The following is a 22,610-nucleotide window of genomic DNA, read 5'->3' as shown; positions in this document are numbered from 1 at the left end:
CTGTAACTCATTTTGTAGACCAGGCTGGTCTCAAACTCAGAAATCTGCCTGCCTCTGCCTCCTGAGTGCTGGGATTAAAGGCGTGCACCACCACGCCTGGCTAGCCCCCCAGCTTCTAAAACTGTGCCAACATATATTAATAAACTAGTACAAAGAAAGAAGAAAGAAGTGATAGATGAATAGTTATAAAAGTCGAAGAGAAATGTAAACAAGTGAACCAGGGTGAAGCTGTGGGTTGCTGGCTTTGTGTCCAGTGATGGCATGCAGTGGGAGCCCAGCTCCTAGTAGGTAAGACTAGGAGAACTCTGTAGACCAAAGGTCTAGCCTGGGCTCAGTGACCAAGGTTAGCCCTGTGTAAGGATCCCTTGGAAGAAGGTATTGACTAGGTAGTGAAGTTACTTCACTATCAAGGACTGAGCCAAACCTTTCTCTACAAGACCCACACACTGAAGGCTCATTTGAACCTTTTCAATATGTGCTCCAGACCATAAGCATGCTCAGAAAGGTGTCAGGCAACTTTCCTTCTTGAAAATTGACCCCAAGCTAAGAACGCTCGGGATTAGGAACACACCTACCCCTAAAGTGTGTCCCTGTGTGAGTATGTATGAAGTTCCCGGGAAAACCCCCATATGTCCTTCATCTGGAGAGGCTATCATATGTGTGCATAATGACACATATAAATAACTCCTATGTTGCTCTTATCTACTGCAAGGAGGGAATTACTCTTCACCCTTTCTTAGCTGTGCTTGTTTGAGGCTTTGCACCCGACTGAGATGAGAATCTTTTGTTTGGTGTCAACTAGGCTGCTCAAAGACAGACGAGAGCTTACTGAAATTCTAAGAAGAAATGGCTGCACATTTTTTGAATCATGGGAAAATGACACTGGACACACTGGAACTGAAATATAGAAATAATCTTAACAGACTGAATAAAGTCAAAACTAGTCATAGTCATTTAACAAAAAAAACACTTGTGAAATAATGTATAGACTTCCCCCACAATACAGAACTCGGACAAAAGAACCCCACGGATAAATGGGAGATGGAAGGTTATGTGGATGGAGATTTAGAAACCTCAATGGGATGAAATAGAAATGTCAAAAGAATAAAATCAAAGAGGGGGGATCATACAAGGAGCAACATCTGCTCTCTGTGTGTGTGTGTGTGTGTGTGTGTGTATGCACAAGTATGTGTGCAATTGCACATGTGAGTGCTCATGTGTATGTGTGCATTCCTGGGTGTGTGCATGTGCCTGCCTGTGTCTGTGTGTGTGTGCATGTTCATGCATTGTGTGTGCACGTGTGTGCGTGAATTTATGCATGAGAGACTTCACAAATGGTGGCTGTATCTGTAGCTTTAAACTGTAAAAAAAAAAAAAAAAGATGCAAAGACACCCTCTGTTAACAACTGTGATTAAGTTGTTTGATAAAGAAAGGGTGGGAGCTGGTCAGCCTGAGTGCTTGAGGGTGGGGGTGGGGTCCTTGTACAGAGGGTGTGGCAGTGAAGAATCTCTTTCACTGGGTCAGTTCACACAGTAGAGGAGGGAGAGTATGCAGCCAATTCAAAGGGTCAGTTACTACCTTGTCAAGATGTAGCAATAGCCTCCCATGCTCCATTTTCTGTCCCCAAAATAAAGGTTGCACTATTTTGAATATTTTCTGTAACAGTATAGTTCTAGAGATATTTATTTAGCATTTTTGTATTGAGACATTAAAAAGAAACATAAAGGTAGCATGGGGCCAGGCCGTGGTGGCGCACGACTTTAGTCCCAGCACTTGGGAGGCAGAGGCGGGCAGATCTCTGAGTGTTCGAGACCAGCTTGGTCTACAGAGTGAGTTCCAGGACAGCCAGGGCTACACAGAGACACCCTGTCTCAAAACAAACAGACAAAAATTGATGTGGAGTTCTAGACCTTCCTTGTGACACCTCAACTACCTCCAAAAATATCTAAAACATGAACATTGGGGTTAAAACTATCAAAAAGAGGTACTTGTAAAACTTGGGAGTTACAGGAGGTAGGCAAGACTTTTTAAAGATTTTACTGTTTAATTCTTTTTAAACAAGGTATGCTCACTCTTGAATTAAATTATCAGGACTTGTGCAAATAAAGGAGGCAAAGGTTTAGAAAGTGGAAAAGAACAAACAGGAACAGGTGCAAATGTTAAGCGCTTTAGAGCTCCATCAGCTACTTAGAAACCACAGGGAGTCAGCATTGACTCCTGAGCTCGCCTTTCAAAGGGACAGGAACAGAACAGGGCGTTAAAGGTGAAATGCCCAGGCTTTCAAACTAAAGATTGTCTAAATTTGTATTTTAAAAAAAAAAAATCCCTCTAAATAGAGCAATGTCACAAAAACTTGAAAGGAAAAATATCGACTCAAACAAAATAAAAGGCATTTATGTTTTCCATGACCTAGCAGGAAAATACCCCTTTAGAAGTCTATGTCTCTCCTAGTTTACAGGCTAGGACTCAATGATAAACCAGTACTAAAAAGTGCTTAGTCAGGTCTTGACTCTTGACCTACTTAACCAAAAACAAACTCATATTGTACTTCCCAGTTTGGTAGATCGAGACCTCACGCCTTGCACATCCATTGTGGACTTGAACGTAGCTGTTCAAATCTCACTTGTGGGTACCCACTCTCCTTCCTTTCTGCACACAGGATTCGGGGAACACAAACGCATATTCCACAACTTCAGTCTTTGGTCTTAGTTTTTACAACATGGTGGCTACTTAAGAGATCAGGTGCTACCCCCCTCTTTATGATGTCAAATTCAGTGTCATAAGGGACATTCCAGAGCCTAGGGGATCAGAGTCATGGCTGCCTAGGTTTTCAGGGTAATAGGTGGGGGTCAGGGAGAAGCCAAGGGCCCTGTTTGAGAGGAAATAAAAGCATGTGACCACAGCCCCCTTGCAAATGGGGAAATCCTTCCAGACAGTATTTGGTCATGCGAGGAAGCCTAAGACATCATCTACTCTAGTTCTCTGAAGCAAAACTAGAGACCTCATCACATTCATATTAATAAACGCCCCTTGGAGGCAAGCACTGTATCACGAGGGTGGCACACTAGGAGTGTAGTGTGGGTGCTGAGAGGGAGGAAGACAAGATAGAGAGACAGAGATTGGAGAGGCAGGTAATGACTGGAGAGGCAGAAATTTCTAGAATCCATGCGCTGATAATATTTTCCCCACTGTTAGAGGAAATAACTTGGACCAAGGACTAAAAAAATAGCTTTATAATGACATTACTATAACAACAACATGGATAATAATAATAATAGTAATAGAACCTATCCTCACTCTCTACCAAGAACAACAGAGGCATTCTCTTCCTACGTTTTTCACTCAATCCCATTATAGACAAATGCATTTAATTAGGCAAACTAAACTGTCCATAACTGTGGTTCTTTCTTACTCTTTTCCTTTTTATGTGTATGGGTGTTTTGCCTACATGCATGTCTGTATACCATGTGTAAAGCCTGGTCCTTCACAGACCAGAAGAGCCTGTCAGATCCTCTGGAACTGGAGTTTACAGATGGTTGTAAGACAGCACATAGGTACTGGAAATCAACCTCAGGTCCTCTGAAAGAGAAGCCAGTGCTCTTAACTGTGGACCCATCTCTCCAGCCCACTTTATTCTGTTTCTATGAGTGTTGCCTGCTGGGGTTCAGTGAATGACGGCAATTTCTATACTAGCCTGGCCACCTGACCTTGATTTACCATGACCCACGTAAAGGGAGGGAGAATCTACTCCACAATGCTGTCTCCTCACCTCTATGTGCAGTGTGGCACATGTGTGCCCTACTTTCATGACACATGCACATGCACACATGTAAATTGTATTTGCTGATATAATATATGCACCAAGTAACCACTTATTGAATAACATGAAAAACTAAAAAAGAGGCTGCAGACATCTTTCTGGCAATTTGATATTTAAAATATGAAGCTTAGAGTCTGCTAAATTTGTCTTCTTAGAAATGCATGGGATGAAGGAGGACATTGCCAGTTGTGGGAGAAGTTCCCTGACTATGAATAATGTGGGAAGGATTTTTAAGAGATTTATAATTCAAATGTGGCAAAGTATTTGAATATTGAAATGAAACCATGCCACCTTCACATAGTAATATAAAAGGCCAAGTTTTTATTTGCTTTATTTTGTGTTTTATTTGCTTTTTTTTGTGCTGCTCTTTCTGTCTTAGTGGCACCAGAAAGATAGAGAGAAATGACCACTCTCAGAATTCCATGTAAGTTGTCCCCCCAAATGGGAAGAACAATGCAATACGTTGTCACCGTTTAACGTATTATTTTTCAAATATATTTTTAAATATTCGTGTGTAGTCCTATAGGTCTGTGTTGGCTATGTGCACATGTGTGCAGTGCCCATGGAGACCAGAAGAGGGCATCAGATCCCCTGGAGCTGGAGGTGCATGGAGTTGTGGGCCATCTGGCATGGGTGCTGTAACCCAAACTCAGGTCCTCTGGGAAGAGCAGCATAAACTCTGTGAGTCATGTGTTCAACTCCATAGCTTATATTAGTAAATATTATTAAAATGTATCCAAAGATCATCATTATGTGGAAATATGATGAGAGAAAATGTGAAGAAAATAACAGGTTTAGTAGTGTGCACAGCTATTATTTTTGACATAAATCACAAAGAATTTACCAGATGACATCAGGAACAATCTCAGAATGTATAACTGAGAAGACATTCCGTTGTTGAACCTAGACCAGCATCATGAGTTTCCATGGTGTCCAATCACTATGTGAGCACTGAGTCCCAAACTAGCCAAGCAAAGGCCCTGATGGGACAGGTCTAATGGAAACGCAGAGCTCTGTGGGTCTCCCAGGAGTTCTGAATACAGAAGCATCAGTGTTCTAGAAGTCACAGCTGTCCAAACTGCGAAGTGCTGAATCTTAAGAGTATGCTCTTCAGATGGAGGTGTCTAAAAGTGCCACAGAACCAGTGAAGACCAGGCCACAGAACTGACCGGCAGAGTGGTGTGTCAACAAGATCACGCAAAAACCCAGCAAGGTGTGTTCCTGGGATATTGATTGTCACCTACACTTTAGATACAAACTTAAAAAAATGTAGGCATTTGCTGATGCTCTGTGATGTTGGTGGATGCATGAGTGAAATGGGTGTGAACATGTTGTGGACAGTGTGATTTCACTGTGGTTGGGAACTAAAGAAAAGAATGAAGGGCATGAATGTATAAAAAAGGCCTGGTCATTCCTTTGCATATAAATACGTGTGTGTGTTTGTGTGTGTGTGTATGTGCGCATGTGTGTCTATAGATATATTATAGGTACACATAGACATATCTACATATACATATATGTATAAACATACACATATATACACATATACCTATATACACACATACATATATGTATATAAGCATATATACACACCTATATGGTATAGGTATATATATATATATATATATATATATGTTTGTACCTATGTAAGTACCTACACCATACCTATATCTATATTATCTGTATCTGACCTATATCTTCTCCATATCTAATCCATAACTATAATCTTTTATAGTAACTGTCATTTAAAATTTATTTTTCCCATCAGTCATTTTATGTTTAATCTTCCTGTATTTGCTGTTTCTTTGCTGGGTTGTTTCTGTTTTTTGTTTATTTGATTTTGGCAGGGTCTCACACTGTAGCCCAGGCTGACCTGGGCTTCACTATGTAGCCCAGGTTGGCTTTGAGCTTGCAGCCGTTCTCTTGATCAGCCTCCCAAGTGCTGGGGCTATAGAAATCCTCCATTATTTGAAAGCAGGAGAACATGATTTAAACAGCATCACAGATCCCTTTGTAGCTAGCATTCCAGCCAGCCAAGTGATAAGGTGGCTGGGTACCTCACAGGTGGAGCTGGGATTTCGGGCGGACGTGTTAATGACATCAAATGCTTTCCTCAGAGCCTAGTACGCGATGAGTAGCCATGGACCTTTCATATAGATGATGGCGATGTTGTACAAAGGCACATGTATAGAACCCAGAGGACAAGGCAGAAGGTCTAGAAGAGATGCTATAACAGATGTCATGATGATGGTGGTAGTGGTGAGGAAGGTGATGGAGATGATGATGATGATGACAATGATGACGATGATAATAAGAAGTTGATGGATGCTGTCAATAATGCAGACTATTCTTCCCCCAAATTATTTCAATCTCTCTCTCTCTCTCTCTCTCTCTCTCTCTCTCTCTCTCTCTCTCTCTCTCTAAGCAATTATCAATGGAGAGCTCTGAACTCTAGGCTCATCAAATGGCTAAAGCAGTTTTATTCCGTGTATGGTTTGGCGATGAATTTATCTTTCTGAAAGAGCTGAGATAAAATTATCTGGCCTATTTTATATCTTGTAACGAACAGTTGCTAGGGCAACCTTTCTGCTCGGCACTTCATTACCAAGGTGACAGATTTGCTACTGGTCCAGGAAACCAGAAAGCAAAATAGCAGAAGAAAGAATGCCCAGATAGGCCATGAATGAAGCCTCGCACGAGTCCTTACAAAGCCAGACACACAGGTGTTGCCATGCGTTGGACAGAGGAAAGTCAGTTAAAATTCTCCCTGCATCAAGGTAAGATTTGGGCCCACCTGCTTGCCAGCTTCATCTTTTTACTTTTAAACACAAAATAATCTAATCTTTTTTAAATCTCTCTAATAAGCTGGGAGACATTTTAGCATAACGATTTCTTAAAGAGATTTTATTTATTTTTATGTATGTGCGTACACTGTAGCTGACTTCAGACACACCAGAAGAGGGCATCAGATCTCATTACAGATGGTTGTGAGCCATCATGTGGTTGCTGGAATTTGAACTCATGACCTTTGGAAGAGCAGTTGGCACTCTTAACCACTGAGTCATCTCTCCAGCCCCCTGTAGAACTTATTTAATTCCAATCTGGGGGAGCCTTTACTCTGCCTTTAACCATTAAGTTCCCAGATAAAAGACACACAACAACTTTTATTATTTATAATAAGACTTAAACAGAAAAGAGCTGGGCAGATATCTACCCTCTATGCTTTTAGAATCTACTTTCCTATCGATAGCTTTTAGAATCTACTTTCCTATCGATAACTTTGAGTTATTACTTTCTATGTTCCATCTGGGCTGCTCTGCACTCCAATGGCAATCCCTCATGTTCTCTTGAACTCACCTAACTCATAGCAGCTTCTCCTCCTCATCCATTCACCTTCTTCTCCCTTATGTGGTTCTCCTCTGATCCCCCAAGCCCTAAACCCTGCCTATATCTCTTCTGCTCAGCTCTTGGCTGATGGCATCTTTATTTACCAATCAGAAATCACTTTGGGGCAAGGTCACATAGCCTCACTTGGGTCTTTGCAGACATTCTTCTCTATGGGGTAACCAGGCCTTGGGGGCCTGCACTTAACCTTACAATACACAGCAAAAGATCAAACCTCAACAGACACCAAACCATCACACTGTGCTCTAAAAACAATATAGTCATGATTTGTCAAAAAAAGAAGTTAAAATTTTAAGGACACAAACTATGCTTTGTTGATGAGATTGAAATTCATTACTGTGTATCTCTACCACTAACTCTTACCTGTCTGTTAATGATGAAGGGTGAGTTTGCAGAGCACTATCCAGTCTGTCTGTCTGTCTGTCTGTGATGAAACTGGAGGGTGCCACCAAAGGTGCCAAACACAAGTACTGATGGGGGAATGCCCATGCCCTTCCCTTCGCCCATTGCTTTCAGGAAGTGAAATGCTAGAATGTCCTCCTAAAGATCAGGACCCTAACTCCAGCTCCTCCTGAATTTTTCCTTCATAACAATCTCAGGGTAGCATCTAGATTTTATTAGTGTCTTAGTTAGGGTTTTTACTGCTGTGAGCAGACACCATGACCAAGACAACTCTTATAAAGGACAACATTTAATTGGGGGTGGCTTACAGGTTCAGAGGTTCAGTCCATTGTTATCAAGGCAGGAACATGGCAGCATCCAGGCAGGCATGGTGCAGGAGGAGCTGAGAATTCTACATCTTCATCTGAAGGCTGCTGGCAGAATACTGACTTCCAGACAGCTGAGGGTCTTAAAGCCCACACCCACAGTGACACACCTACTCCAACGAGGCCACACCTCCTAATAGGGCTGCTCCCTGGGCCAATTGAATTCAAACCACCACAATTAGTGTGCAGGTATATTAGCTTCATCATTAGTTTGTAGTTTTCAAACAAACTTTATTTTGTTTTTGCTGTTTCTCCTCCTTACTCTCCCTCACACTTTTTATCTCTTTCATGTACCATAGCCTCCCTCACATGTCACACATGCCCTCTGCCTTCCTGCCTTTCCCCTCACAGTCTCCTACCATCCAGTTTCACAATTTGCATCTATTCTCACACGATGTGCCTACAATACTGAAAGTTAGGATCTAGTGGGGGGTTGGAGGTCCTCCATAGTCTCAAACATTTAAATACTTGCTTCCTGGTTAGTGACATCGCTTGGAGAGATTTGGGTGCTGTGGCCTTGCTACAGGAAGTATGTCATTGGAGGTAGACTTAGAAATTAAAAGACTTAGGGACTGGAGAGATGGCTCAGTGGTTAAGAGGTGCCTCATGACCATCTGCAATGGGATCCAATGCCCTCTTCCGGTGTGTCTGAAGGCAGAGACAGTGTACTCATATGCATAAAATAAATAAATGAATCTTTAAAAAAGAAAGAAAGCAAGAACTTGAAAGCCAGAGTCACTTGCAGATTTTTCCCTCTGCTTTGTGCATACAGTACAGGGTGTGAACTTGGCTTCCTGCCCTGGCCATGACTGCTGTCTGCAGCTTGTGGCCACACCTCTCCACCCTGATAGATACGAATCCCTCTGGAGCCATAAGCTAGAATTTCCTCTTCATTCAGTTGTTTTGGTCATGACCTCTACCAGCAACAGAAAAGTAACTGATACGGGACACACATGTGAGAACATGTGATTTCTGTGTTCCTGAACCTGGGTCATTTCACTTAGTATAATACTTCCCAGATTCACACATCACCCCACAGGTTTCATAACCTCGTTTTTTCTTTCACAGCTGGGTAATATACCATTTATTATACATACTACATAATACATTTTCATTATCTACTTATCTATGGAATGACAGCTAGGCAGGTTCCATTTCCCGGATTTCGTGAAGACAGCAGCCATGAGCATGGACCCACAGACATCTCTGCCGTAGGATATGAAGTCCATGGGGAGTGTATTTGGATCAGATCATAGTTTCTCATTTTCTTGAGCAAATGCTTCCATAATGGCTGTGTTAGACCTCTCCTCCCCCCAGCGGTGGTTCAGGGCCCCCTCCTTCCTCACATCCTCCACACATTCATGGTCATTTCATGAACCATTCTGACTAGGGTGAGATGGGATTATCCCAGTGGTTAAATTAGCATTTCCTTCATGGCTAAGGATGTTGAGGGCTTTAAAAATATATTTCTTGCCAGAAGAGTCTGTTCATTTCATTACCCCATTTCTCAATAGGTAGTTTCATGTTTAATTCTTTAATTCTTTTGGTTCTTAATATACAGTAGACATAAACCTCCTCCTGAAGTACAGCTAGCGAAGATTTTTCTCCCCTCCTGTGGGTTGTGTGTTTGCACCTGGGATATTTTCTTGGCTGCGGAGAAACATTTAATCTTCCGCCATCCTGTCTGTTGGTTCTTGGGTCAGTTTCCTGTGCTACTGGGGGTTTGTCCGGGGCACTCTTGTCTGTGCCTGTGACTTGAAATGTATTCCCTGGTTTCCTCTAGCAGTCTTGGTGTCTCACGTTTTAAACTTTGAGCCACTTTGAATTGAAGTTTCTCCTCAGGGAGAGTTGTTGGTCTAAGTTCATTCTCCCGTGGGGCGTACCCAGTTTTGTCAGGACCATCGGTTGAGTAAGCAGCATTGCTTCCGCTGTGTGCTTCTGACACGCCAAGTCTTAAGGATCATTCTAGATCCTTTCCTCTCTCTGCCGCACACCATTCAGCCTAGCCATCATGACTTCACACCAGCCTCCACCGATGCCCAGTGTCCCCACGGAGCCCTTGTAGTCCAGACTTGCCTCCTGATTCTTGGGCACTCAGTGTCACATCTCTACACTGTCCTTTATCTGGCACCAAAATGCCGGGCTAACTTTCTCCAGGGGAAAAAACTTCTCTCGTTTTCTTCAAGACAAAGTTGAAAGTCCTTAATTAACACATACGTAGAGGTCAGAGGAGGAACTTGCAGGGGTAACTTTCCCATCCCATCCATTCAAGTCAGACTTGGTGGCAGAACCCTTGATCCACCCAGCCATCTCCCTGGCCCTTGAATTTCTTTTTAACCTTTCCAATTCAATGGGGAGAGGCTTATCCGATTAGTTTTGTTTGTATTTGTCCTACCTCATGGATCCAGTTGCCCCTAAAGTTAAATATTTTTGTGTGTCTCTTCAGCTTTCTCTCCCAGATTTTTCAGTGGCATATTTATCATGTTTATGTCCCGCCATGGTGAGGAGCCTTGTATGCGTGTACACAGGCTTAACTTTAATACTGGTATATACTGAATCACACGTGCCCATTAATGATGTAATTCTTACAGCCTCTCTCCATTGTATATGTACAATGTTTTCTTATAACTGTTTCTACTTCATATGCTGTTATGTATTAGTTCTTTGAGAACTTCATAAATGTTGGTAGTATGTAGCCTTTCCTCTATATCCTCCCAGATCAACCCACCCTTCCCTCCCTGTCCATCACTATACCATAACTTTTTTCTAAGTCCATTGAGTCTAATTGTGTCGCTCACATACTCTTGGGCGCCGGGCCAGTCACCAGAGCTTGTTCTACCTACTGGAGGCCACACCTTAAAGAATTAACACTCCCTCTCCCAGAGACTATTAATTGCCAATAGCTCCTCAGCTAGTGGTGGGATCTTGTGCCTGCCTCCCCATTCATGTTGGGCTTTGTTGTGTCCTGAGCTTGCATGGGTCATGTACAGGGCTGTCACAGCTGCTGTTGGTCCAGATGAGCAACTGCCCCACTGTGTCCAGGAAACCCTGCTTTCCTTGAAGCCAGCCGTTGCCTCTGGTGCTTTCTGTAGTGGTCCATTTTGATGTATAGCTAGGGGATAAATATTCTCTTTATGGTTTCTTCTCTTGATCATATACTTGTATTTGCCTTGCCTGCCACATTCATTTTTGAGAAATTTCCATTCCAGTGTATCTCCAGTTTTGGGGAGAGTGACAAAGAGGAACGATATAAGCCCAAGAAAGCTCTACTTCCAGGGAGAGATCATTAAGCAGGTTTTCTTCCTTATAAGATCAAATATACTAATAAGAGAAATACACAGCACATGAAGAAAATGCCAGCATGCTCCCTGGGAGAGATAAGTTAGTATTTGCTCCACTGTGTTGCCTCTGTGGCCTTGAGGCATGGGAACCAGTATGGGAACCAGTACCACCCAGAACCTCTGGGGTGAAGGACAGGGTATTGCTGACCTCCACTGGTTACAGTGTTAAAAGTGACTAACGACTAAGAAGTGAATCCCATCCATCCATCTGCTGCTCTAAGTACGCCAACCCCAATGAGCTCAAAGCCAATTAGAGCCCCTTTCACTTGCTTTCCAAAAAAAAAAAAATCTTTTGCCTTTAGTTTCCCAAATGTTCTCTTGGAGAATTTCAAGTATATAAAAAAGCAGAGAGAATTACCTAGCGAGACCTGTACTCCATGATGATCTTTTCCAAGTTTAAGAACTACTTCAGCAGCTCTTCCCCCTCCCACTCCTGTCCCACCTAGAGATCCTGAGGCAAATACCAAGAATCTCCTCTCTAAACATCTTAGGGTGAGACCGGTTCCTTCAGGGTGCCACACCCTTCAGTGGCAGGAAGCCTGACAGTTGCTACTTAAACTTCCAGCATCTTGGACATGGTCTTCTCAGACACACACACACACACACACACACACACACACATGGCTTCTGCCTTTGATGCCCCACCATAATTTGGCTGCTTCAGAAATTGTTCTCCTTAAAGACAAGGATTTCTCCCTTCCAAAACGCTGTGGCTCCTCAGTACAATTGATCCTCACGGTGGAGGTACTGGCTTTAAAACATACTACCATACCACCGCTGCCAATACCAAATTTCTCAGGTGCTTAAGACCTTGATGTAAAACAGAGGGCTTTTCTGCATATAACTTCCCACATCCTCCTCTGTACCCTAAATTACCAATTATTTGCAATACCTGCTACACGGTAAATGCTTCATAAATACCTGTTATACTGCATTGGTTAGGCAGTAACGTGGAGACGAACATGCTCAACACAGAGGCGACTTTTGATCTAAGATTGGCTGGAGCCGTGGGTAATGAGCTCACAGACCCAAGGGCCGACTGGGCCTAACTGTACTTACATGGCCTTGGACACATAGACCTTACCACAAGCACTCATACTGAAGGTTGTTTTCTTCTCTAGGAAAGTAATTACCTCAGATTTATCCCCCACCCCCGCCCCTACTCCTCCTCTCTTCTTGCCTGCGGTGGCTTTCATAATGGAGGAAAAAAAAATGTCATTCAACTTGGGAAAAGAAAGGGCTTCGTCTCTTGGGACAAGCCTTCCTGTCCTCGGTCTCTCTGACCCTGAATGCTCATTCATAACTCCTACCAGAGAACTTTCAGCATCTCTGTAGACCCACAGGTCTCCCCAGCAACAAGACGTTACGAACTTCCAGCTCAGTGATGGCCAGTTCCTCCCACCCTAGAAGGAGAAGTCTTAAGAATTCCCACCTCTCCTCTCTCCCATTCACATGTAACTTCTGTCAATACATCTCTGCTACAACTGCTCAAGACATCAAAGCAGGCTATTTTTTTATTTAAGCAGAAAAAAAAAAACAAAAAACAAAACCCTCTTCAAACATGGGCACGCAGGCCATCACGTTACCTCATCAAAGACCTTGGAGACAACATTCTTATTCAGGATGGGGACATAGGTGGAGCTGTGGGGTACCATGGTCCCAGCCAAGGCATCCATGATGGTGAGTTTCTTGGCCACCAGGCCATGAGTTTGGAGCCAGGTTTTGGAGGACATGTCCGAAGAGCTAAGAACACAGACTGTAGAGTTTAAAAACGTGCAACTTAGTCGTTCGTAAGCAAAAACCAGAACAGACAGTCCTCCTTAGATTAAAGCACTCACGTGTGGTCACTACCTTGGCTTCCATTTCCACTGAGGCTTTCTGACAATTTGTCATCTAGAGACTTGTTCGTCGGCAGGACGCTCATTTCTGTGGAAGGAAGTGGAATCTGTCTACTGGGGCCAGCGTCAAGGACGCCTCACATTCATTCAGCTAGAGAGATAATGGCAGCCCACTTCTGAGGCCATAGCTTAACCTATCGGAGTAGGCTCTCGGGCAGAATGCGTTAGCAGCTTCCGCTGCAGTCGCAGGCAAGGGTGACACAGCCCCGCCTTATCTCCCATGCAGAAAGCGTCTCTCCTTTGCTCATAGGCCCCTTCTCCAGACCCACATTTAAAACACGTGGCAAAACTATGATGCACCAGTGATCTTTCAGCTTTAGGCTCCTTTACAACTGTTAGAGGAGCAACTTGATCAACAGTTTTTATTTGGACACTTCTTTTTCATGGTTCTTCCACTTAGAACAGGAAACCAAAGGCTGTTAGATTCTGTTGAATTGTTAAATTCAAATGTTGCAATTAGTATTGGGGGTTTTAAATGTATATCCTTATATAAACTTGAATTCCTAAATGGAAAGAACTCTTCCTTCGTTGAATTAGCAGCAGCTCAAAGCAAAGCAGTTCAGGTGTGAGTTGGTTAAATGCTTGAGAAACTATGTTACAGTAATCACATGCTAAGTCCCATAAAGAGCGGACTGCATGCAGCCGGCTGAGAACATGCAAGCTCGTTGGGAAGGTTTCCTATACAGCAGAGCTGCAGCAGAGTGATACGGTTCTATGACTAGTTAACACAGGCAGACATTTGTCATTTAGGCACTTCCTACTTCAGAGAGGCCTGTGTGCCACGCTTAGGATTCCGTAACTTAGGATTTATTTGGAGTGTATCGATCACACTACAGGGAGCAACCTATCCCATTTATTATTTTAATAAGAATCATCTTATAACCAGCCACTGAATGGACAAGTTATACCTTCCTCACTCTTAGCCTTAAAACTCTGACAGTTGGAACCAGAAAGAGGCAGATTGGGTGGCATCCCCTATAAATACAAGGATAGAAATGACCCTATTATGATGTGTGAGAGCTTCTGGTGCCAAGCACAGAGTAGTAGTGGATATCACTGATGTCACTATGGCCGAGTGCACCACGAGTCTGCACAACACCCAGATAGAAGGAGCGCAAATCTAGCCCTAAGAAAACCCAGGGCTGTAGGGTAGGTCTCCCTGATTTACTAGGGAGCCTCTGAGGGAGAAATCTGCAACACTTCAGGGGTGACCTTTTATTTTTATTATTTTCCTAACTCCCTCAAACATATTTCACCCAGGTCTTCCAGGCATAGACCAGTGGGCAAAAAGATGAATGGGGCTTCCAGGGTAGAAGGTCTCGCGCGCTTGCCTCTGTTGCTGAGAGCTGAGGTGTGGCTCCTGGAGGTGGAGCTGAAGCTGGAGCTGTCCTTATTGCTGCTGCTCTTGAAGTTGGAGATGTGTCTTCTGAGGAGGCTTGTTTTGGTCGATTCTGTTGATACCAAAGAAAGAGGGTTATAGGAGTTGGGGATGGATGAAGAACTGCTTTGTTAAGTCAGTGTAACGTTAGACTGGAGACTAACAGCTCAGTCAAGAAGGTGCTTGCTGTGGGAGCCTGAGTTTGATCCTCGGAAAACATCTGAAAGCAAAAAGTCAGGTGTGGTAGAGTGTGCTTGTACTCCTATTACCGTGTGTGTGTGTGTGTGTGTGTGTGTGTGTGTGTGTGTGTCTGTGTCACTTCCCTGGGGCTTGCTAATTCCCCAGTCTAGCCTGTTTGGAGGGCCAGGCCACTGAAAGACCCTGTCTCAAAACAAAACAAAACAAACAAGGAAAAATACCTTAACTCCTCCATAAGCACACACCATGTACATACATGCATTAATGCATGCATATACATACACTATCTCCTCTATAAGTACACACCATGCACACACACACATACCTTATCTCCTCCATAAGTACACATACCATGTACACATATATACATGCATGAGCATGTATGCACACACACACATACATATGCACTTACATGCACACCCTATCTCCTTCATAACTATACACACCATGTACATACACACACAGAGAGAGAAATGTACACACACATATAACTGTGCAAAATATATTAGCCACTGGGGTGATAGATTGCAGTCATACGCTGAAACCATGTAGGTGATATTTAAGATGTTGCCTTAGCTTTAGCTGACAACTTGACACAGCCTAGCGTCACCTGGGAAGAAAGTCTCAGCTGAGGGACTGCTCAGATCAGGTTAGCCTATGGGAATGGTCTTGATTGTTAGTTGATATGAGAGGACCCAGCCCACTGTGGGTGGCACTATTCCTTATGCAGGTGGGCCTGGGCTGTATGAGAAGGCTAGTTAACCACAGGCCTGGTAAAACAGCAGGCAATTCTTTCATGGATTTGCTTCAAGTTCCTATAAGAATTCCTGTCCTGTCTTCCCTCAGTGATGGACCATAAAATTAAATAAACCTAAGTTTCTTTTGGTCAGGGTGTTTAATCACAGTAACAGAAAGCAAACTAGAAAATATGTACACAGCTGCCTCAGTATTTGAAAAAACCTAGCACCTATTTGTGATGAGAAATAAAAACCTTCCAGAAAGCTAAGTGAAGCACATTCAAAGCTTGATAAAGAATATACGCAAATCTGCACAACTGAAATCATATTTAATCGGGGAAAATTCTTTCCTCCTAATATTAGAAATTATTAGAAAATATTAGAAATTTCAATATTAGAAAAAACCAAAATAGTGGCCATTCTTATTCAGAATAATAGTAGGGATTCTAGTCACTGGCATGAGTCAAGAAGGTGAAAAATAAAACCAGAAATAAGAAATACAAAAGAATCCCAACTCATATAGAAAACGACAAAAACTTCCACTCAAATAGAACTTGTCATACTATTGATTTCAGCTACAGACTCAACAAAAGCCAGCCACTGTGTTTTTATGGGATATGTTGAGAACTGAGAAATGCTACTGTTAGACATAAGAAGACTCAGATGTACAGGAAGATATTCCACATTTATGAGCTGGGTGATCTGCCAAGCAGAATCCCACTCAGTGCATTCACTAGTAACATCCCAGAGAGTTTTATAATAGAAACGGACAAACGTATTCTAAAGCTCACAAGTGAGGGAACTTGGAACACTCCACCATAAATGGGATGCCTCCATCAAATCCCCCTGCTCGGAGACCAGGGAACTCCTCAGAAGAGGTGATGGAAAGAGCCTAAGACCCAGAAGGGATGAAGGACACAAGAAAGCAAGGCCCTCTAAATCACATGAGCAAAGTCCCTATGGACTCGCAGAGAGTGGAGCAGCAGGCACCGGCCTGCACAGGTCTGTACCAGGTCCTGGGCGTATAGATTACAGCTTCCAGGGTAGTGTTTCTGTGAGATTCCTGAGTGTGTGAGCAAGTGGGTCTCTGATTTCTGTGCCTTTTCTTGGGCTCTTTTCCTTCTGTTGGCTTGGTTTTGTTTTGCTCAACTTTGATGTGATAGTTTTTTGTTTTATCTTACTAGATTTTCTTTTCTTTTTTTTTTTTAATTGAATGAATGAATGAATGAATGAATGAATGAATGAATGAATGAATGAAAACCTAGCCACTAAGGTAAAGGTCAACAGCTGACCTGTCTCTTTTACCTGCTGGCAGAGGGAACATCAGTTTTCTCCAGTAGAGTGACACTGGGCATATCAATCATTCTGGGACAGGCCTCATATTCAGGAGTAGATGACCAACATATAGTGGCCTCCACAGCGTTTCTGTGTGCTTTTATTTGGTTATGGTCTGGTGGGGTTTTGTTTTGTTTTGTGGGAGGGGATGGTTTTATTTCGTTTTCTTGGTTTAGGGGGGCTTTTGTTGTTGAATTGTGGTTTTGTTCATGGAGAAAGAACTCAAGATTGGGTGAGTAAAGAGGGGGAGAGGATCTAGAAGGACTTGGGGGCAGGGAAGAATATGACCAAAATATATTTAAATTTAAAATAATGTAGAGAGAATATCTTATGCTATATGGATGCCTCACCAGTCAATAAAAAACTCTGATGGCCTATGGCTTAGACAGGAAATGGGAGGTGGGATATCTGGGAGACAGAAAGGATTCTGGGAGAGAGCAAAGCATGGGAAGACCCACCCTGGAAGATGTGAGGAGATGGATGTGTGGTACCTGAGCACAGGCACCACATTCTATATTCCACATGGTAGAATGTAGGTTAAAATAAATGGGCTATCTCAAGTTATAATTCTGCTCAGAGGAGAGCCTAGCTATATTACCAAGGTATTTGTAAGTATATTTTGAGTCTGAGCCTTATTTCTGGGAGCATGGGACTGGGAGGGAGAACCTATTTTAATTCATTTTAAATAATAAAAATAATATTTTATTCTAAATAATACACATTTTAAATAATAAAAACATTACAATGCTAATGAGTATAATAAAAAACAAATCACACTATAGTAATAACTATAGCCCCAAATAAAAGAGAGAGAGAGAGAGAGAGAGAGAGAGAGAGAGAGAGAGAGGAAGAAGAAGAAAGAAAAGGAGACAGAGAGCAGAGGGAAGGAAGATATTTTGATCTGAACCTCAAACCTTATACAGAATGGTGAATAGAAAAGAAAAACCATGCAATTTCTAAGAAAAGAAATAATCTTCAAGACTTAAAGCTAGAATTTATATTTGATGCCAAAGAAAGGATCCAAGAAAGAGAACGCTGACCCATTACAGTCCTCTGCTTGCAGAAAGACCCTACAGTGGAAGGAAGACCAGTCACAAACAGAGAGGAAAGGTTCCAGATGGCTGATCTGAGGCCTCATGGCTAAACATATGAGGAACTCTTAAAACTCACCGATCACCCTACAAGCCCACCGAGGTGTCACCGGAGGTGGCCTCCGACTGGCAACCAGCCCTAACAGTGACATGCATGAGGACGGCCGACATCATTAGCAACTACGGAAACGCGAATTAAAATCACTGTGAGCTATCATACAAGCATCAGGGCGATGAATATCTTAAGACATAGTAAGATTTGACGTAGAAGATGTAGAAAAGCTGGTCACTTCCTCAGGCAAAATGGCACGGTTGCTTTGGGAAAACTGGTAATTTTCTTTACAGTGAAATGTGAATTACCATGGGATGTGGCAGCTCTACTCTTGGCTGTTTACCCTCATTAAAGGAAAGCTAAGAGATCTGTCAAAGCTGTACGCGGCTGCTCATAATCTGCTTTATTTTAAATAGGCTAACTTAGACGCAACATGGATTAGTCAACAAATCATTTATCTGTTAATTTATCTGTTAAAGCAGTTGTGGTACATATATCACCTGGAGTACTACTCATCAATAAAAAAGGAATGAACTGCTGACACCTGTAAAATCTTGCATAGATTTATAGAAAATTATGCTGAGTGAGAAAAGTGAGAAATTTTACTATAGTATGATTTGTTTTTATTACTATTATTATATTTGTATTATTTAAAATAAAATTATATATAATATATTACATATATATAAATATATGAACATAGTAATTTCCAAAGACCAGAGAAAGGTACTTAAGGTGTGGGGGTGTGACTGTAAATGGGCAACCTATGGGACCCTTACAGCCAAAGAATTACCCTGCATCCTGAGTGTACAGGTAAGAGTATGTGCCTGCACACTTGATTGAAAACAGAGTCAGACAAGAAGAGTTGGGACAATCTGAGGAAAAACATTGGGTTTTACCAATATCAATATCCTGATTGTGGCGTTATAATATGGTTCTGTGAGATATTACCCACGGACAGATTGGGGGGGACAACTACAGGATAATGCTATTTATAATATCATTCCAGTTGTCTTAATTAAAATTGCATTGAAAAATAATGCACAAGAGGTTGAGGGTAGCTCAGAGGTGGTGGGCTTGCCAGGAATGAGCAAGACACCCAAATAAACAAACGGAATGCTTAAGCTAGGGTTTTAAAAGGATTCCCACGGGGGTTTGGTTTTAGTCCATCTCACTGGAGGAAAACCAGGCAAGAGTCACACAATCCTATGGCCAGATACCTGCATGGAGGATTTTCTTTTTCTGAGTCTTTTCCTCCAAAAACTTCCATGATCCTGTAGACAGATTTGGGGGTGAAGAAGCCAGTGAATCCGCGTCAGGTTGAGAGTTTACACGCTTTTCTGGAGTTGAAACCATGGATGAGATTTCCTTTTGGTGCCTGTTTGATTCAGATTTTTTTTTTTAAGTAGACCAATAAAAAGGAGGGTAAAAAGAGAAGTCCGTTAGGAAGGAAGAGAAGCCCACTAATACATTCACACTGAGCACTACAGACTTGAAGACCTGAGCATCCCCAGGCTCTTCTCTCAGGGGGATAGCCCCTTCTAACTGTGAGCACTGGCTAAACGGGGAGGCCGAAAATACACATATTAATCTGATTTTCCTGTTCATCAAAACTCAGTCTTCCTATTATCAAATTAAGCATGAATATGTCTGGGTGCACGGACACAGGAGCGTGGTCAGGTAGCTCCCATCACATTCTGTCCCTTCCAGATGTGTGACCTCACTGATGTATCCCAGTCCACTCTAAGCATCCTTGGTCCATCCCACTCTGACTACACAGGGCTGCTGTGAGGATGAACGGAAGGAAGCACTGGCTGTAAGCATGTGAGCATTATGGAAACCCAATTCTCCAACCCCAGTGTCATCCAGCAAGCTCTTGTAAAGGTGTAGACTTCCCATGCCTGCCAAGATGGCAGCAGACGATTCTGGAGAATCTGAGGCCAGGAAGGATCCAGAAATGCTCAAGTCTCTTCCCAGGCATTTCTGTCTCTGGGCTCTGAAAACATCAGCCACGGGACAGCTGTGTAGCCCTGCCCAACCTTTGTGTGACTATATCCACACTGTACATCCCGAGGCAGAAAAGACCAGAACTGGTGAACCCACTACTCCAGACGCATGGTTTGCCTCCCTTTAAAAAAGAAAAGGAAAAAGAAAAAGAAAAAGAAAGAAAGAAAGAAAGAAAGAAAGAAAGAAAGAAAGAAAGAAAGAAAGAAAGAAAGAAAAGAAAAGAAAAGAAAAAGAAAAAAAAAGATTTGGAGGCTGTTACATTTTATTCTTTATTTCTTTATTTATACCTAATTGAAGACTTCCAAACAGTAGTCTGTTGTTAATAGCCAAGTGGAGAAGTCTCTTTCCTAACGTCATTGAGTTAAAGGAAGTTGGGCACCTGCAGACTGAGGCACTGTTTTCTGCTCTCTTCTCTGTTGGTCAGAGTTCCTACTGTGGGTTCCTACACCCAGCCGCCTATCACCGCCTAACAGATGGAAAGACCGCCCTCCTTAGGACTAAGTAACTTGCCCAAAGTGTAACAGTTGCAGTAGGAAATGTTTCTGACTCCAGCTCCCACACCTCTCAGCCCTTGAAACAGAAAGCACAGAAGAGCTCAGCCGGGGCTTCTCGGACAACTGACCAAATCCGAGGGCTGAGCAGCAGCTGCCCATTTTGGGAAGAATTTGTTTAAACAGCTTCCATAAAAGGATGGCAGCTAAGGTGCTAGTTGAAAGAACAGAGAAGCTGGCTTATACTCAGGGAATGTTTGCTTACTTGGTTTTCAGTTTATTTGCAACATTTAGAAGCATGTTTGTGCTTCCCAAATTCCCTAAAGAAAACACTACAAGAATCTCCTTCTAAAATAATCCACTATAGGACAGGCCTTTCTTCTCCAAATTTGGAATCTGTGCTAATGCTTAATTTGTTAATAGAAAGACTTTGTTTAGATGAATAAAAGGGTCTGGTAAATACGTATTTTCGTCTTTCCATTTGCTATCTATCTCTCTTTTAGATAATTTCTTAGAGGACTAGGCATGGGTATCTGTACAGACAATCTTAAATCACTTTAATAAGATTTGACACATTTCCTGAGAGTTGGAATCAGTTGTGATTTTGTTGGAACCATAAATGAGAATCATGATATGGTGTAGAAAAAGAATGGAGAGGTATCTCTCCCAAACCATAGCCCTGACAAGGAAGTAGATCCCAGGTCACAGGAAGGTGTGAGAGGAGGTTAAGGGACCTGTCAACGTTATACAGAATGAACCCCAGACCACAAGCCTTTGATTCCTGGGCTACGTTTCAAGCTTAGGCATCACTCCCTGCCCTAACACTGCTCAAGGATGGGGGTAGCTTTGCATAATGGATGGAGTATATAAAGTGTATATGTGACCACATCTAGCCACCGTTACAAGACCATCCTCTCTCTGTGAAAAATCCTAACATGACCAGACTACATGCTTCTAGATCGCCCAAGGCCCTTCAGAAAAGGGAGAGCAGGAGGGGGAGATAGGAGTGGGAGGGAGCAGGGAGGGCGTGTGGTGGGGGTAGAAGCAGGAGAGAGTCAGGGAGAGGACTCAGCCACAGTGACAGGCAGCTCACTTGCTATCCGTGTCCTTGTCTGCATTGTACCACCAGTCAACGACTAAGGACTCGGTGTAGAGCTCCTGCATCTTCTCCAGGTTGCTGTAACCCTGCTGCATTTCCTGAAGCAAAAGGTTCAGATCTTCATCCTGCAGAAATGAGAAGCGACTGTGTCACTAGCTCCTGGGAGAGCACAGATACCTAGGACAGAAGACTTACAGCCTCAGGCAGAGATGCTCAGAGGTTAAAAGCACAGCCGCTCTTCCAGAGGTCCTGAGTTCAATTCCCAGCAACCACGTGGTGGCTCACAACCATCTGTAATGAGATCTGATGCCTTCTTCTGGCCTGTGGGCATACATGCATGAAGAATGCTGTATACATAATAAATCTTTTTTTTAAAAAAAAAAACTCTCATGGGATTCTTTCACTATTCCATGTCCAACCAGCTTTATGGTTTATTGTTCACATACAAGAAAAAGAATTTACATAGTCACACTTGTGACATCATTACCACAAAAGCAATTAACATATTCACTGCCTCCCCGCCCCAGTAACATAACCTGTCACTAAATATTAGTTTGAATCTTCTATAAGTGCAGTCATAGAATAAACACCTGAGTCCTCTGGGACTCCCTTCACTCATAATTACTTTGAAATTCGTTTATATTATGCTGTGAATCTGCCACTCATTCATTTTACTAAGTAGTGTTCTACTGTATAATAAATATAAAAACTTATCCATTCACTTGCAGTTGAGATGTTTCCAGGCATGGGCTGATACAGATAATGCTATGAACACATGTGTAACGTGTGACACATGTGTACGTGTCATGTGTGGACATATGCTTCCATTTATTTTTGGCAAACAAGAGCCTAGATCATGTGGATGGTGACCTCACTGTTTGTGAAGAACTACCAAACTGTTTTCCTAAATAGCTGTTCAGTCTATGGTCCTGCCAGTCAGGTAGGAGTCCCAAATGGTGCACAGATGGTGGGCGAGTCTCTGCCATTCTA

At 42.6% G+C, this 22,610-nt stretch overlaps 1 protein-coding gene across 2 annotated transcripts in view; it reads right to left on the bottom strand.

The window, feature by feature from the left end:
* Positions 1–22,610, bottom strand: part of Vwa3b (von Willebrand factor A domain containing 3B) — a 154,125-nt gene that overhangs the window by 33,983 nt on the left and 97,532 nt on the right. The window contains exons 15-19 of one of the 2 annotated variants that reach the window (XM_029539034.1): positions 21,615–21,745; positions 19,244–19,401; positions 14,564–14,683; positions 13,173–13,260; positions 12,921–13,077 (exon numbers count right to left, since the gene is read on the bottom strand). In XM_029539034.1, coding sequence (XP_029394894.1) covers positions 12,921–13,077; positions 13,173–13,260; positions 14,564–14,683; positions 19,244–19,401; positions 21,615–21,745 — 654 coding nt within the window. Of the gene's footprint in view, positions 1–12,920; positions 13,078–13,172; positions 13,261–14,432; positions 14,684–19,243; positions 19,402–21,614; positions 21,746–22,610 lie in introns of those variants that run through there. The other variant, XM_029539035.1, reaches the window with a different exon arrangement.

The sequence above is a fragment of the Mus pahari genome, chromosome 5, assembly GCF_900095145.1.
Source record: "Mus pahari chromosome 5, PAHARI_EIJ_v1.1, whole genome shotgun sequence".
NCBI classification, from domain to species: Eukaryota; Metazoa; Chordata; class Mammalia; order Rodentia; family Muridae; genus Mus; species Mus pahari.
This window is presented reverse-complemented; position numbering and strand designations above follow the sequence as displayed.